This window comes from Siphateles boraxobius, unplaced genomic scaffold (assembly GCF_051911475.1).
Source record: "Siphateles boraxobius isolate OS27281-9 unplaced genomic scaffold, OSU_SipBor_1 5, whole genome shotgun sequence".
Classification (NCBI taxonomy): Eukaryota; Metazoa; Chordata; class Actinopteri; order Cypriniformes; family Leuciscidae; genus Siphateles; species Siphateles boraxobius.
In genome coordinates, this window is record NW_027509141.1 from 34,849,362 (window position 1) to 34,865,961 (window position 16,600).

The 16,600-nt window shown below is 37.7% G+C and overlaps 1 protein-coding gene across 16 annotated transcripts in view; it reads right to left on the bottom strand.

Annotated features, from left to right (window-relative positions):
* slmapa (sarcolemma associated protein a) overlaps window positions 1-16,600 on the bottom strand; it is a 74,757-nt gene that overhangs the window by 31,673 nt on the left and 26,484 nt on the right. For 8 of the 16 annotated variants that reach the window (XM_077204173.1, XM_077204180.1, XM_077204182.1 and 5 more), the window contains exons 2-4: window positions 14,885-15,032; window positions 13,146-13,218; window positions 2,530-2,566 (exon numbers count right to left, since the gene is read on the bottom strand). In XM_077204173.1, the coding sequence (XP_077060288.1) occupies window positions 2,530-2,566; window positions 13,146-13,218; window positions 14,885-15,032 (258 nt within the window). Of the gene's footprint in view, window positions 1-2,529; window positions 2,567-3,855; window positions 4,375-13,145; window positions 13,219-14,884; window positions 15,033-16,600 lie in introns of those variants that run through there. The other 8 variants (XM_077204189.1, XM_077204190.1, XM_077204185.1 and 5 more) reach the window with 6 other exon arrangements.

Below are 16,600 nucleotides of genomic sequence, written 5' to 3' on the forward strand. Positions count from 1 at the left end.
AATCAGAGGCAGAGCAGGGCAATCGGTTTTTTTTCTGGTTAGGAAAACGTCAGTGAGTGACGTTTAAATGAAAATACGTGCGAGTCGCGACCATCGCGACTGATGGTGACTGGACTGTAAGAGAGTTTTTATATATAAATTATATTTTAGATATTATAGATATAGATATTATAGTTTAATATTGTTTAACCCTTTAACTGTCACTCCCCCTTTTTTCGCATAGACATGAAAATCACTATTCAAACTTAAATGGTTGTAATTCAAGAATGCTTTGGAATATAGACCTATGGTTGGTCTTGTTTTAAAGAAGACATTTGCCAGATTAATGTTGAAGTGAAGTATTATGAAGTTATGAAAGTGAAACAGAAAAAAAGTTATACAAGTTTGAGTTTATGAAAATGAACAATGTAAAAATATAATTATTAATATTTTATATAAAATATATATATTACAAAATATATTTTACTCTAAAACTGCCAGAAAATGTAAGCCAAAAATCTGAAGAAGTTGTGTTCCAAATTTTAGGTTGATATCTCAAAAAATGAGCTTTCAGTAAGATTTTATTTGGCCGCAGTACCAACATTTTTCACTAGATGGACAGCCAAGCTTCATTACAGAAGAAAAATAAACTACCGTGTGCACAGTTTTACAAAACTAGGCACAGTTTACCAATCTGTCCACATGGATGTAAATTGACAATCTGTACCCACAGTTTAAAACTATCTGTCACCACGGATTGTAACAGCAGCGGCAGCGCGGAGTAAACGCGAGTAAACGCGATCATCTCTTCCTCAGTTACAGAATAAACATGAATGGACACCTGAAGGTATGTTGAAAAATACAGTATACTTACTAAAAGGCATCATAACTCGTGTAATCGCTCAATCAGTGTTTCATCAGCGCAAAGACGTCAATAAAACTGCAGCTTGTCACTAGCATTATATTTACCTCAGCAGGCTAGTGATTAAGTGTCCACAACTTGTTGGTTCCTAGAGAAATTAACTCTTGCACTAAATAAATGCACAATATTATCCTACATATTATATTTTACTTAACCTGATAATTATATCTTGATTATTTAAAGTACGTTTAAAATATCTTTAATGAATATGACAGCAACTGTGTAAATTATTATATTTCAATAACAAATTAGAGTAAAGTTAATGCAAAAACTGCCTTATGTTCAGTTTACATGTTTTCATACAATGTAATGTACAATGTACATATGTATTTCATACATATGTAGTAGACAAACGCAGCTCAGCAGAACAAATAGGGTTATATATTTACTTGCAGTATTTTTGTGCTTAGCTTAATTATCCACAGACCATGTCGCGATTGGGTTTATTGCACAGTTCTACTTTCCATGTATTCATCCATCCATTATTTTGCATGTTTTACGTGACATCTGCATTAAGTGAATTCCATTTTCATGACTGGATTCCGGGATTCCCTTTGCATCACGTAAATCGGGACATACCTTTATCTGCAGGAGGGATGGTGTCCTGTATCCTCTTTTTGCAGCCACTTTGTGTCCACATTTTTTGCAAATTGGATATCTATCCTCGAGGACAACCACGCTTTTTTTCTACTTTTCATACTGGCCATAATTCGCTTGGCGCTTAGCTTTCAGCTTCAGCTGGGCGTCACCTTTTTTGCGCGTTTGTTCTCCCGCCCTTCAATCAATTCAGTAGTTTCCGGAGTGTGTGATTTTTTTTTTTTCCCCCTTGTATTATTATTTTTTACTCAGTAACGGATATGATTTCAAATGTAGCGAAGTACAATACTTCAAAGAAAACGTACTTAAGTAAAAGTAAAGGTACAGATTTTAAAAACTACTTTGAAAAGTAGAAGTACACAAAAAAACTACTCAATTACGTAACGCGAGTAAATGTAATTCGTTACTTTCCACCTCTGGGTATAGTGTACTACTTCCTTAATTTACACAATATAGTTATTATGTGAATTGGGATGTAGTTTGAGTCTAGTGTGGCTAGGATCTCATCAACATGCTATCAGTAATAGCATTTGATTCTAGATGCAACAGAGAAGAGAACGACTTTATTAGATTTCTGTTTAAACACTAATGTGATTAAGCATGAGTATATATTTAAAACTTGTAAAGAAAGACACCTCTGTGCACTACCGGGAACGATCCGCCACACAACTAAAAATGTTCCCTGTTAAAGCTCCACAGAGGCATCCCACACAGAGGATGGCATGAGAGGATAACTGCATTATCTAACTTCATCTGGAACATCTCCAGGATTGTTCACAAATACACCACATGGAAACCTCAGATAGCAGCACATAATACTTGCCGATGTCAATTCAAGGCTTTAGCAACAGCAAGGACATGGAAATCAATGGCATTCATAACAAGCTGCTTTGAGGATTTGATATCCAAAAGACACCATTATAAAGAACATAATGAACTGGAATTCATCCATTCATGATCAAGTTTAATCTGGAGAAAAACAACCTGACATCCTGCATATATAACGAAAGAAAACAGTCACGAGCGCTTACCTTATCAACAGCCAGTGGCAGTGGTGCTGGAACAACACTGGAACAGAAAGAGAGATTGTTAATAGTTTGTGGAGATATTGGGACGGATCTACTGATAATATGCATGAGGAAAGTTATGTGCAAATATTTGCTAGCAGACTCGCTCAACCGATTCAACTTTGCACTGTTAATCTTTTACAGTACAGCACTTTTATAACTTTAAATAATAGCACACCACATGAGAGATACAGGTTGCGTTTCATTTTACTTTTTTTGTTTTTGACTTGTTTTAGCTTTTAACTATAATCACCCTGGCTCCCATCTAACCATAACAGCCTTTATAACGTAATATTCAGTACTGTGATATTGCCAATAAAAGGAACAAGTCGACAACTCATTAAGACTATTAAATCACATATCAGATATCATCTAAATGATTCCAGCTATGTTACGCCACATCAGACTTCCAGTCTGCGAAGCTGAACTTAAACCCAGATTCCTGTGCTGTAATGACATAAATAGGCTGTGGGTTCAAAAGGTCAGCAGTGATACCTGTGGACTTTCTGCTCTGGAGAACAAACGGGCAGAAACAGATTATGAAATGATCGGTCACTGAGACTTTGCGAAATGAGTCTAACTGAATGAAATCTAGAGTCTAGAGAACCACATGACAATCAATAAACCCTGATCCAATCTAAAAACGCTGATAAACTATAGAAAAATATGCATAAAAAGACTGTCCAAAACATCAATCCAGGCTATTTATATGATGCAATCTTAAAGATTCCAAAATAAACTTTTAACATGCATATGTAATTGAACAAAATATTGTGTGCACAAATTTTTGTCCAATAAAATGCTCTTTAAAATTTTACTAATTTCCATGAGTTTTCCAACCATGTAATTTCTTCTAATATTGCCAGGTTTTGCATGACTATGCAAATAAAGTGGGAAAAGATGAGTCCTTTTGGAAGAACAAGCCCTTTGAAATATATACCCTTCACCAACTTCCTGCTGGAACAGGAAATACATCAGAGGAAAGCAAATTGCACTCATGAATACAGTACAAGTCATTTTAAAACATATTCAGCATATGTTCAGGCCTTGTTCAAGCACACATTATAGTTTTTAGTACATTAATTATTAAATGACCAGCCTTAAACCTGTAATCCAGGTGGGTGAATTATAAAACATGTAGAGAGAGAAGAGTAGAGATGGTTCCGGCCTCAACACACCCATATAAATGCCCTGCTAGATGTGATTCACATTTAAAGCATTTTTTCCCATATGAACTGCGTCATTCCTTCAAAACCCTGCCGATCCCTCTTTTTGGAAAAGTCTTGTTACCTGAAGTGTAGGAAAAGCAGACTTTATAATGAGATATCCATCAGAAGAACAGATGTCTGGCAGTCCAATGTCTGTGGTCTTAATATTTTTCTTTCAGATGCTTAAGAACATGCTGTCATGCTCTCTTTAGCAGCTTGATAACATGGCTGGATCCTCGTCGCTTGAGTAAAATCAAAACAGCGCAGTTATGTCCACTCCACACAGTTCAACACCATCCACGCCTCTCGCACAGGCAGCGGTTCAAAGTTCAAGTCCTTGTCATGTGATAATTCCAGACTCTTCTGAAATAAAACACTCCAAAGTCCCTCAGAGATCCACACCGATCTGAAGTGCTTTCAATCTTCATGCGCAGTGAAACTTAGGCGGGACAATAGTAGCAGAACCTGATCCCCTGGCCGTCTGCCCCCATGGCATCTGCTCAGCAACTCATGTAAAGAAACAAAGCCGACGGGTTGGAGAGCATTCCAGGAGACATGGGGGAAGATCGCACTTGTGGGATGTTCATAACTAAATAGAGTTACGCAATGGTGATCCTCAAACATCCTTATAGCAAAGGCACATCACGTTACACAAACAAAGGTTATGTTTGGAACACCATACTAAAGCATACTACACCATATAGTGCAGTATATATAGTATGTATACTGTGAACAATATGCAAGTTTTCTAGGGATGCCAAAATAATAAAATTTATAATTCTTTATAATTGAAAGCAGACCAAATGTTTATAATATTTTTTGAGAGCCTGATTACAAAAACAAAAGTCTCAGCATTAAAAGCCATGTCCCAAGCACTTCAACATAAAATCAAACATATACAGTACTGTAGCCTAGTTTGATCAAGTTTTAAAATTAATTATATAAAGAATCAAAATGCATGTGCCATGGATAAATAAAATGGAATGGCCTCTTCAAGGACAATGAAATTATGTTAATTAAACCATATTGTTGATTAAAATAATATGAGGAAATTAAAAGTGCAAGATTTAATCAATAATGCATCACTGTTTTTGAAAAAGAAACATCTAAAATTTATATTACGGTTTCAAATAACAGCACTGCTGAAGAGCTGAATGAAGACCGGGAAACTGAAGTTAGAGGGTTAATTAACTCAAAACGCATCCTATATGAGATTAATCAGATATTTATACAACATATTACAACTTATATCTGCACAAAATAACACAGATGCACAACTGAACACAATATGGTGGCCAATTTATTATGCATCCTTCATTTTCTGTATTCTACTTCGTCATAAGTATAAAATTTAGTTAAAATGCAAAAATAACCATAATTTATATTATATCTAGATGCCATTTGCTACATTTAACTTACATAAAATTGATGCACTTGCATAATACTCAAGCAGTGACAATGTAGTGTATGTATATAATTTATATATACATATTTTGTGTGTATATATACACATACATACACACACATCCAGAACCGAAGCTAGACACTTGCTATACAAATGGATGCAAAAATAAATAAATAATATTAATTCAGAATGCCAAGGCAAAATGAGCTATTTCTGATTCTTGAATCTGAAGTTTAAAACGTTCATAATAGCAACATCTCCCACTAGAGCAGTGGGGAGCTTCAGGCACAGTGTCTTGTGAGTGTGTGTTTATGTAAGCTAGAGATGAGTCACAGTAACTCTCCTGTTCCAAGCCTGCAGCCACACACACACCATTGTTTGAGATTTTTCTTTCAATATGGCAGTCATGGGCTCACTGATAATTCATGAAGACTTGCCGATATCAACAGAGCCACGGAAAACACTCTGAATTTGATTGAGAAGCATTTTGTTTTTATCCTCCAGGACTAGCGATTAAAACAAGTGTCATTTTTCAATGATAGGCATTGGCAGTGGCAGACTGACATGTAACATTTCCAACCACAATTTGTTCTTTACACTCCATTTAGAAAAACTAATTAGAAACTAATAATCCAGATGCGTAGCACCACATATCTAGCTCATGGTGAAATTTAAATAGCAATTTAAATAAATAAATATTAAACATTTAGTCTATAATCCACATCAGCTATTGATCAACCAAATCAGTCATACATACACAGTGTCAAGTGAACTGCAGTTTTATGAATGTCAACAACCACCAAATGGAATATATTTGATGTGTATTTTCCAGCTTTGAAAAGCAGGAGTTTGGAGCGATGAGAATAATACAGAAATAGAAACCAAGCGATCAACAAAAATAATGTGGCTGGTTGGGACGAAAGGAGGTGGGATTCACCACTGGCTCATTAATAATGATTTAGCATAATAATATAGCTTTTACATCAGGATGAAAGTGAAATAGGACTGTACAGAATAGCATTTGCAGAAATTAAACGACTCCAGAGAACCAATAAAGTGTGATTGGTAGATTGGAAATCCATTACAAATTCACTATGAGTAAACTTGAAACAATGTCCCAGATCTGGTTGTGGTCTTATGCTGAAATCTGTGATCAATTATAGTGGGAAAGAAAATGGTGAGAGTTCACCCAGTGGAGGAAACGGGACATCCCTGTCCAGTAATACACACTCTCGCCCTCCAGATGGAAAATATAAACGATCAGCAGCAACCCAGCCCTCGATGACTATCACATCTCTGTCGTTTCCTCTCCTTCAATAAATCTATCTATCCCTACTCACAGAGCAACAATATAAATCTATCTTAAAGAGGCTAAATGAACATTAGGTGGAAAGAGTGAAGGCTGAGAAACTCTAAAAAGAGGAAGATATCTTAAGCAGATGTCTTTTGTCGACTTGTGGAAAGAATTTTAGCAGGCTAGTGGTGAGAAATTATTTCTCAGGCTGCCTTTTTGACCTCACTCGCAAGTCGCAACACAAACATCAAGTAAAAGCCCTGGCCACAAACACGAATCCCAGAAATCCCTCAACTGCATCTTCTAATAAACAGAAAAGCACACAGACACATGCCGCTAACCCCGAACATGCATCTCTGGTCGTGCTGGGCTCCAGAGGCAAGAGCTCAACAACTAGACGCGTGTGGCGTCTATAAATACCTCAAATGGATGTGAACATGCGACTGGGTCGAGAGCTTGGCCAAGGAGCTCCACTGCAGACACGAGACACAATTAATGTTTGCTTAACAGGCCAAGAGGAAAAGAAAATAGGGAGTAGTGAACAAAGATGAGACCAGTTCACACAATTCATACAACACAAGTATATAGTTTCTGCAGCACTGGCATCATAAACTTGTCAAAATTCAAAATACATATATAGACATATTAAATAATATATAAAAGTATAACAAGGCTCGAAATTGCAACCATTTTGGTCGCATATGCTCCCGAAATTTAATCTGCGCAACCTCAAAATATATTTGGGAGCATTTGTGCAGGAACACATAATTGTTGTGGTACGACCTGTTTTCATTTCTCTACACAACTAATGCTAATTACTGCACACTGTGAGCTGTCCAGCCTTCTATCCAATGTTACATGACCAATTAACATTCATCTTTACTTTTTAGCTTTGATGCAGATTTTAGATTGGTTAATATTAGCCGTCAATCACTCCCTTTCACTGCACTCCCTCACGTAACTAGCTCACAAAATGTAAAGTGCTGAAAAGAAATGATGAAAAGGACATTGAGAGATTTCTTCAGTAAACCGCCTAAAGTTAGATAATGTAACTCCTGGAGATGGTGGTGGCGATCATGTGGATCCACCAGCGGAAAAGGCGGCATGCAGTTTTCAGAGAAAGTGGCTGAAAGACTGCAAGTGGCTTCTGCTATGAAAATGGCTCAATGCACTGTGTTTACTGTAAAGCCTGTGGTACAGAGGTTGCAGGCAACACTGCGTTTGCCATTGAATCCACACATTTTAAACAAAAGAGCTTGGTTAAACACGGGGAGAGAGCCAAGCACAAGAAATGCAGGGACAAGTGTGTGGCAAAGAATTCAGGATCAGGTTCAATTGTTGAAGCTTTTAATCGTCAAGATGTTGCCGGCCGTTCCGCTCAAATGGCAGAGTTGAACGTGAAATTTAAGACCGCCTACAACATCTGTTAATATATTATACATGTTAAATCTGTTAATTAATATATACATTTATATAGTAATTGTTCATCATGGTAGGCGTATGCCTACCAACGCAATGTCATTGTCATAGAAACCAATGCAGATATTCTGGAAAACAAAAGAGCTGCATGGACACACAAATCTGATCTGAACAGTTGCGATACACAGTGTGGACATCAATAATTTTAGATATTCCATTCGGATACATAAATAATCATACTTGGACTGACAGTGGCTATGTTTACATGCAACCAAATAATCCATTAGTAATCGGATTGACAGCTCAAACGGACTGAAAAGCCTTCATGTAAACACCTTAATCGATCCGATTGAGCTCTGAACGAACAAAATTTCGATCAGATTGAAAGGGGTGGTTCATTCCTTTTCTAATCCGATCGAGAGAACATGTAAAACTTGATCGGATTGAAAATCGAAACTGAAAAGACTGCGCGTGTGCAATGACTTTGAAATAGCTTAATGATGTATGACGCGCAGCGCGAGCTGTTCTTCCTGTTGAATAAAGTGTCGCATAAATAAGTGTCCTGTCTTTCTAAAATTCTGCTTTCACTCAGTGTCTGTGAAGTGGAGCAGGAGAACGTCCCACCAGTCCTTGTTTCGGATTCTCATCCCCAGACGACTGGTTTTGCGTGCGGGGAGGGCCATTTTTACTGCGTGATAAATATGAGCAGCACAGAACAACGGTTCATATGCTCATTGTCTCCAAATTATGACCAGAAATGGATAAATGTTAAGTCTGCTGTTTCAACAAATAAAGAACCAGTGTAGGAGAATAGTTAGTATGCGCAAACTGCAGGAAATTGTATATTCATGCAGTGTATGCATGTCAAAAATTCTAATCCGATTTGAAGCTGGTGACATAAACGTGCACATCAACCCGATCACATGTTTAGCGCTCATGTAAACACTTTGTTCGGATTCATCAATCAGAATGAATTCAGTCCGATTGAAACAAAAGTTGTGCATGTAAATGTAGCCAGTGGGAACGTAGCCATTTTGTATGTCTCCCTCATCTATCACACCGGATCAACTCATGAGCTCATTAGTAGAGACTGCACGACCTGACAAATGGGTGTGTCAGATATAGAGAGCCTAAGTCCCTCCCCTTCCGCTGGACCATGGGACCTTATTTCGGAAAAATATTGTATGGTAGTCAATGGCAAGAGACAACAAATATTTGGATCCCGTTTGAATTGTGCCCTGAATTACACATATGATGTTTGTCAATTTAAAATATACATTTTTAAGTCAAGAAAGTGACAGTTTGATGTAAAACTGTTGAGGTATAAGACTGTGAAAATACGTAATTACAAAGACTACAAACCCAAAAGGCGCGCATGTGACGTCATACCTTTTCTCTCAATGAATGAAGCTAACTTTACTGAAGCTAACGTCTGTCATTTTTCCTACAGTCTAACATTATAATCGTAACGTTACACCGTCATGCCTGTGTGTTTTGTACCAGACTGCACACACACACACACGAGCTTGGTGACGTACATAGTGCGAGACGAGAGATGTAGTTCATTGAGTGATGTTCACAAAACTAAATGTTACTCTTCTGTTTTATGACAAACTGAGACTTTCTTGACTTTCATAATTATGTTTTAAATTGACAAACATCATATGTGTAATTCAGGGCACAGTTCAGACGGATTAAAAAGATAAGTTGTCTCTCGCCATTGACTACCATACATATTTTTTCCAAAATAAGGTCCCATGAACCGGAAGCGGAGGGGAGGGATTTAGGCTCTCTATAGGAAGACATACAAAATCCTGGTGGTACTCCAGGACAGGTTTGAGAACCACTGACATAGAACATTTTATATTTTATCATACATGTTATATTAGATACAATAAAAAAAAAATCTATATAAACTCGGAAGCTGACAGCCACTAACAAACTAGTCAATTATTAAACAACCAGCCAACAATCACTGCCCCATCCCTAACAGAGCAGGAGTAAAAAAAAAAAAGTTCATTCATTAACTCATCGAGCCACAGGGAGGATTTAGAGACACTGTCTGCCAGCAGCGAGACTCAAGGTGTGTGGTCCCACATCCCTGCCAGTGTTTATGGAGTTTAGAAAAAGGAAAGATCTCTGAGATTTCCCTGTCAGCTTTATTCAGCGAGCACTTCCAAGCTAAACGAGGAGATGCATGAAATCTTTCAAAGCTCCAGAAATGCCCACAGTACACACCTTGTTTCCACGCGAGTTGGTTTAACAGGTCCTGCCAGCACTGGAGGCCACAGGGAAGCGTTCAATGGGAGAGCCATCTGCTTCACGGATACCTTCCGTTAAACGATTTTTATAGCCGATGATACATGCACAGTCAAACATAGCGTTCATTCACGGTGGTAGGAAATCCCTTCCGTCAACAAGACCATCAATATCCCCTTTCCTGAATATAATAAACACCAACCATGCTGAGCATCAGGTTACTACCTAGACGACTGTTTGGCTCTGTACCCTGGATGGCAGTTCAATAGCGATACGCTATGCAGGCTTTTAACTAAATTAAGAAAATGCAGGTGAAATGTAAAGTAGGTGCACATGGCTGGTGTACACTTAGATTTCTTTGCAATAAAACCTGTGTGATTTGGTGACATTCAGACTAATGCTGTCGAAATGGAACGGGGAGCAGATGGAGGCGGATGAGACCCACGAGACCCCTATGGAGCCTGTGCTCATCTCTCGTCTCAGACAGTCTGCGGTTCGTGCAGGATCACGCAAATCCAATCAAAAATCAATAACTGGCCGGGTCACAGTGAGTCACGCACAAAATGAAATTGAGGTATCAAAAATATCTAACAAAAATATCACCTTTTAGTAAGCTATCATTACAATTTGATGGACAATGTGCTATTAAATCAATGGCATCCACTGTGTATATATATATATATATATTAGTGCTGTCAAACGATTAAAATATTTAATCGCGATTAATCGCATTAATGCCATAGTTAACTCGCGATTAATCGCACATTTTTATATATTCTAAATGTCACTTGATTTCTATTTGTCCCATTATTTTTTCTAATTTTAATGCTCTTATCAACATAGAAAAGTGGATCAGCAGTAAGTTTGTTCTTAGCTGTGGTATCCATGTGTTTCTGTCTGAAGTCATCCATTGTAGAGCTTAGATCGGGCCCAAAAAATCAAGCCCGACCCGAGCCCGTGCGCATTGTGTCCGAGCCCGGCCCGACACATAAACTGTAATTATGAGCCCGAGCCCGATTTAAACCCGTCCATTTTTTTAATACGTGGGTCGTTATAACTGACGTTCTCAACTACTTTCTATGTTACTTTCTCCCGCCCGCAACATTTTTGTCCCGCTCCCGCCCGCAAATACACTTTTTTTTGTAGGCTACCTCCAAATACTTTCGCCTACGTGTCGCCACCATACACATAAGCATAAATGCTCCTGATAAATTATTTGTTATTAAAGCATTAACACACAAACCACTGTTATAACATAAAAGCAAGCAGGCTACTGAGTGCATGGTTTGGCATGACTGAATGCGCGCAAAGTGCGCTCCCTTAATAATTCCTAAAAAGCTGACATCAGTTCATCGCAATCTCACACATCTGTCATTATCAATGAACCTGACTGCACAATGCATCTTTCATAATATATACAGTTTGTTTGTTATAATTAGAGGATTTGCCAGCATACAGAATTCAGCACTGAACAAAAAGTCTGTTTTGAGCGGTGAGGGGAGTCTATTTTAAATGCTTCTGATTGGCCATTGCGTTCAAGAAATCAACACATATGTCTGTGATTGGCTACATCCCTCAACGCTGCAAACATGTTATAAAAAGAAACTCTGGCCTGTAAATCGTTTCTATTTTGTTTTAGTTGTTCTTGTTGCTTTTCTGCAACATATGAATAAAAATGTATTAGTTTTTATGTTTTATTCATAGATATTTCTAGTTTGCGGGAGTCCCGCGAATCGTTTTATTCTCCGTATCCGCACACACAGAGTGAGTGCATTACCGCTCGAGCCCGCCCTCGCACTCGGGCATCAAATCTAGTCCCGCGCCGCACTCTATTGCGTTGAGAGTGCACGTCTCTAGATCGGCGTCTCGCACTCGCGCCATTCACTCAAAACGTAACGTTAGCCTACTACTCTTTGGCCGGCGCGCAAGCCCAAACAAGTACGTGCGGCGTGCCTGTTGTTTTCTTTCCGGTCTAGCTATCCGGTGTGATGTTGTAGTTTTTCTAACGTTACTAGTTGTTGCAACAGCATGTGAAAAAAATACAAAGTTTGCTAGGCCAAAAAGAGCGTTAATCTCGCGATAAAAAAATTGACGCCGTTAAAATGTGTTTGCGTTAACGCCGTTAATAACGCGTTTAACGCACGGCACTAATATATATATATATATATATATATATATATATATATTTTACACAAATTTAATGGGGTGATTTAATTTCATGCAATTTTACAGACGATTACTGTTAAATGTACAGTTTTGGAAGAGAAAAAGAAGTCATTTTTACAACTCATAAATTGACATTCCCAGTATACTCTGTGATTTGATGGCTTTTCTGTGAAGTAACAGTTGTTGTTTTTTTCTTCAGTTTTTTCTTATCAGTTATGTACATGAAGTTTATAAAAAGGGAACAACAAAGCAAAAGTAAACCTATAGTTCTTACACATCACACAGACATTTTATGAACTAAAACTAAGTGACTGTTAGTCCCTATTATTTTGATGCCGTAAATGGACCTTACGCTGAATTTCATTTGGAATATTCTGCTAAACCAAAAGACTTAATGGAAAGGCACAGAGCATCATTGTGGCATGTGGTTAGATTATATATGTAAATACTTGCATTTGCTAAATAACCAAGAAAATAAACATAGGAAATGACAACCACAGAACCAAAACCAGCATAAAAGCCAAGATCTGATCCACCACTAATTCCTGTCATTCAACATTTGGCAACTAGCAGTCAAGCTAACAGCCCACATGTTATTTCCTCTGCACAAGCATGGGCAAATCTTGTTATGGTCAACTGAGACAGTATAATCAGAAGCTGTAAGCCTCAGTTCACAGAGATTTCATCACATTCTGTGCATGTTTTTATACATGATAAAGCTGGTAAGCACGAGCTACCATAATGACAAGAATAACACACCAGGTTGAGCGGTATGAGTGATAGAAGATAAACAACCCCAAAAATATTTTAATATTCAAACAGGACTCACTCTGACCGCCGCCGACCTTCCATGCCATCTGGTAAGAAGAGCTTGATGGTCGACACTATACAGCCATGAGTGACTAAAAAGAACAAGAGAAAACCGGACACATAAAGGAGTGTTTTAGACATGTAAATGATTATTTTCACAACAAGTAGAATTTAAAGAAAGGTACAGGTTATGCCAAACATAAACAGACCATAAAAATGTTTATAACAAGCACTAATATGAGGTCGCCTAAGAAGCTTACATGTACTAAAGTCTATCAGCTTTAAAAGTGAGTGTGTTTGTGATCATCAAAAACATCCAGAGAAGATTTCCTTCTCGTTCTGATGAGCCGAAGCCAACTTGTGCCACAACAACGCTAAGAATTAAAACGCACAACAACCAAATGTGACTTAAAACAAGTTTCCAAACTAAACTGGAAGCTAATTTTAATACCTTGTCATTTAAAATACAGCGCTCTCATTCTTATGTACTTTCGTTCTGCTATTAAGTAGTGTATGCTTACATTCGTTTTAAAAGGGTAAGTTTCTTAGCATTTGTATCTGATTGTGAAAGCGTCCCATTGCATGTACTTAAGTTGCAACATCCAGAAAAGCAATCAACCAGCACTCTTGGGTTTCAAAATTGCATCTCTGCCATTGCAGAATCTTCAAAAAGTGCAGTTTGTAACAGCTGCATTTGTGTCAAAGAATTCAACTTTCAATCGAAGGTGTCCTCTATTACACTACCAAGAAACAGGGCCCCAAATTAACATTCGTCAAGCAGCAAATACGTTTTAATAAAGGAATATTTGTATGTACACATCCACACTAGGGTTGGGTACCGTTCACATTTTAACCGGTACCTGAAATTCGGTGCTGGTACCTTTTTTTCTGTAATTTAGGCGTGTTTACCTCAATAACTGTAAAGAATCTGAATCATTTGTAGAAGTATTATTGACATTATGCCAGAGCTGCCTTGGTCACTGTCTGCCATTGTCTGTGATGCTTGAATATGAATAAAAACAACCATTTTAATAATAAAAAAATGATTTCTATGAAATGTTTTGTTTTCCACAAATTCTGTGTTGTGAATTTTATAGTAATCAAATGAAGACATAAAACAATTAATTGATCTTTTATATGAAATCGAACTTTGTCAAACAACATCGGGCACAATTGAGCTTTATACTGTTAAAATTACAACATAGAATAAAAAGTGAGATTATTCCTTAATTTAATTTTTGATCATTTATTATTAGTGTTAGTATTATTAAATTGCGACCTAAATCCTACTGTACAACAGTAATATATGATCAAGTTAAACCAAACTTTTATTTTGATGGGTTGTGGTGAAGACCTTTGTCTTCTGAGTTTCTGTGTTAATGATGTAATGATAGTTTTTCTTAAATGAAACTGTAAATGCTGATGAATTCAGTGACTCTCAGAGCGGCTCTGGGAAAGGAATTCATGTTCTCATGTAGTGACACTACAGAGGCTGAAAAACACAGCGAGCGTCACGCGAGACACGCAGAACATGCAGGATTCGCATTTAAATAGTATTACTCTCGTGCCCAGATGCGTTCTTTGGCACCAAATTCTGGCACCGATTGATTTAATGTGAATCGATTTAATGCGAGTACCGACCTAATTTGGTCAGTGCCATTAAAAGAACCAAGTTCGGTATCCAACCCTGATCCACACCTGCATTACAGACAAACACACATTTCACTATCACCACTAATACAAACAGGCTTTCCTCACCTTTCCGGGTATTCTCGGTCACATCCACCCCAAACTGAATGATGTCACCGGAGAGCACCTCACAGGGAGGGCTCTCCTCCGACCCCCGGCTCAGACGCTGGCTGTTGATGAAGGTGCCATTGCTGCTTTTGGTGTCCTGAAGATAAAACTGAAAACAGAGGAGACGGAAAGATTACAGATGCGATCAGATATAGCACTAGACTGAAAGTGTGCAGAACAAATGTGCAAGACGAAAGAGAGCAATGGTTAAAAAAAGAGGAAGTGCTCGAGCTAAACTTGCATTGATCAAGAGGTGAAAACATTTAATGCAATGCACAGTTTATAGAGGTCGACGGGTTCATATTTATAAACACATTTTTAAGGCAGTAGCCAAACTTAAAAAAGCTATAATTTAACTAGACAGGTAATAATACACTTATCACCCCAGTAAAAAAAAAAGTGTTTTAGGTAATTGAAATAAAATAAAATATAAAATGGAAAAACACTGATATTAGTTAAAATAAAAACTGAAATAAGTTGAATTAATTAACTCTATATAATATTAAAATATTTAAAAAGAGTCCTTAAATGTTAAATAAAATGACAAAAGCACATAACATACAATTATTAAAACTTCCATTTAAAATGAAAACTGTAAATGTAAAAATAAGAGGTGGTTCAAAATATTAAATGCTATAAAATAACTGAAATAAGATTCAGTACTACAATTACTAGCACTGAAATATAAATTTAAGCTTTAATATTTGTAAGAAAAACTAATAATGACAAAAGCACATAATTAAATTAAAACAAATTACAATGAAATACAAATTAAAAGCTAATTCAAAATATGAATAAAATAACATAGAAATTATACTAAAATACCACAATATCACCCATCTGACAAATGTAATTGCATACTAGTGTGATCAAAGTTGACCAAAAGGCAATGAAAGTTACAGATTTGCTTAGGCTGCTTAAAATAACCAATAACATTGCTAGGAAATCAAGTGCTGAGCTGACCAGGCAAGCCCTGAACTCGTTTACTCTGCTACGTACAACATCCCTGATCGGCTACGATCATGCTAAAAACAACCATCGAGGGCACTGGAGACCTAGCCTGGCTCCGCCCTCCTACGTACTTCCGCTCAATTTTCATTTTCCTTCAGTACTACGTCTGGGATTGTGCTGTAGACATTGGTTTTCTCCGGTCAATTTTTTACCGGGCCAATCAGCGAACAGAGGGAGTAGCTGAGAACGATGACGTTGATGTTGTGAGTTATTTTGAGTTGTAGTTCAGTAATGGCAACGGAGAAAGATGCGACCAAAGCAATTCGGTCCATTTTGGCAACACTGCCGAATATCAAGAAGTTAAAGCAATCTTTGCTTTGTTTTGTTGGTGGCCGTGATGTTGTGACCCTCCTCCCCATGGGGTTCGACATGACCTACGTCACGACCAAACGTTAGCGATTGGTTATGGCCGATCCAGAGTGACTCTGGGCAGATCCAATAGTTTTTAGGGCGCTTTCACACTTGGTTCGATTGCCTGTTCCGAACCCGAGTTCGATTGCTCCCCCCTCCCCCCTGCCCCCGATGGACTGTGTTCACATTATATTATTTGTATCCAAACCGCGGTACGCTTCCGTCATCAAGCTGCAGCTGGCGCGTAATCGTGTTGCTTGGTAACCGGCGCCGCTAGGCATAAAATAAAAAATTGTTTGGTTCCGGTTTCCGATC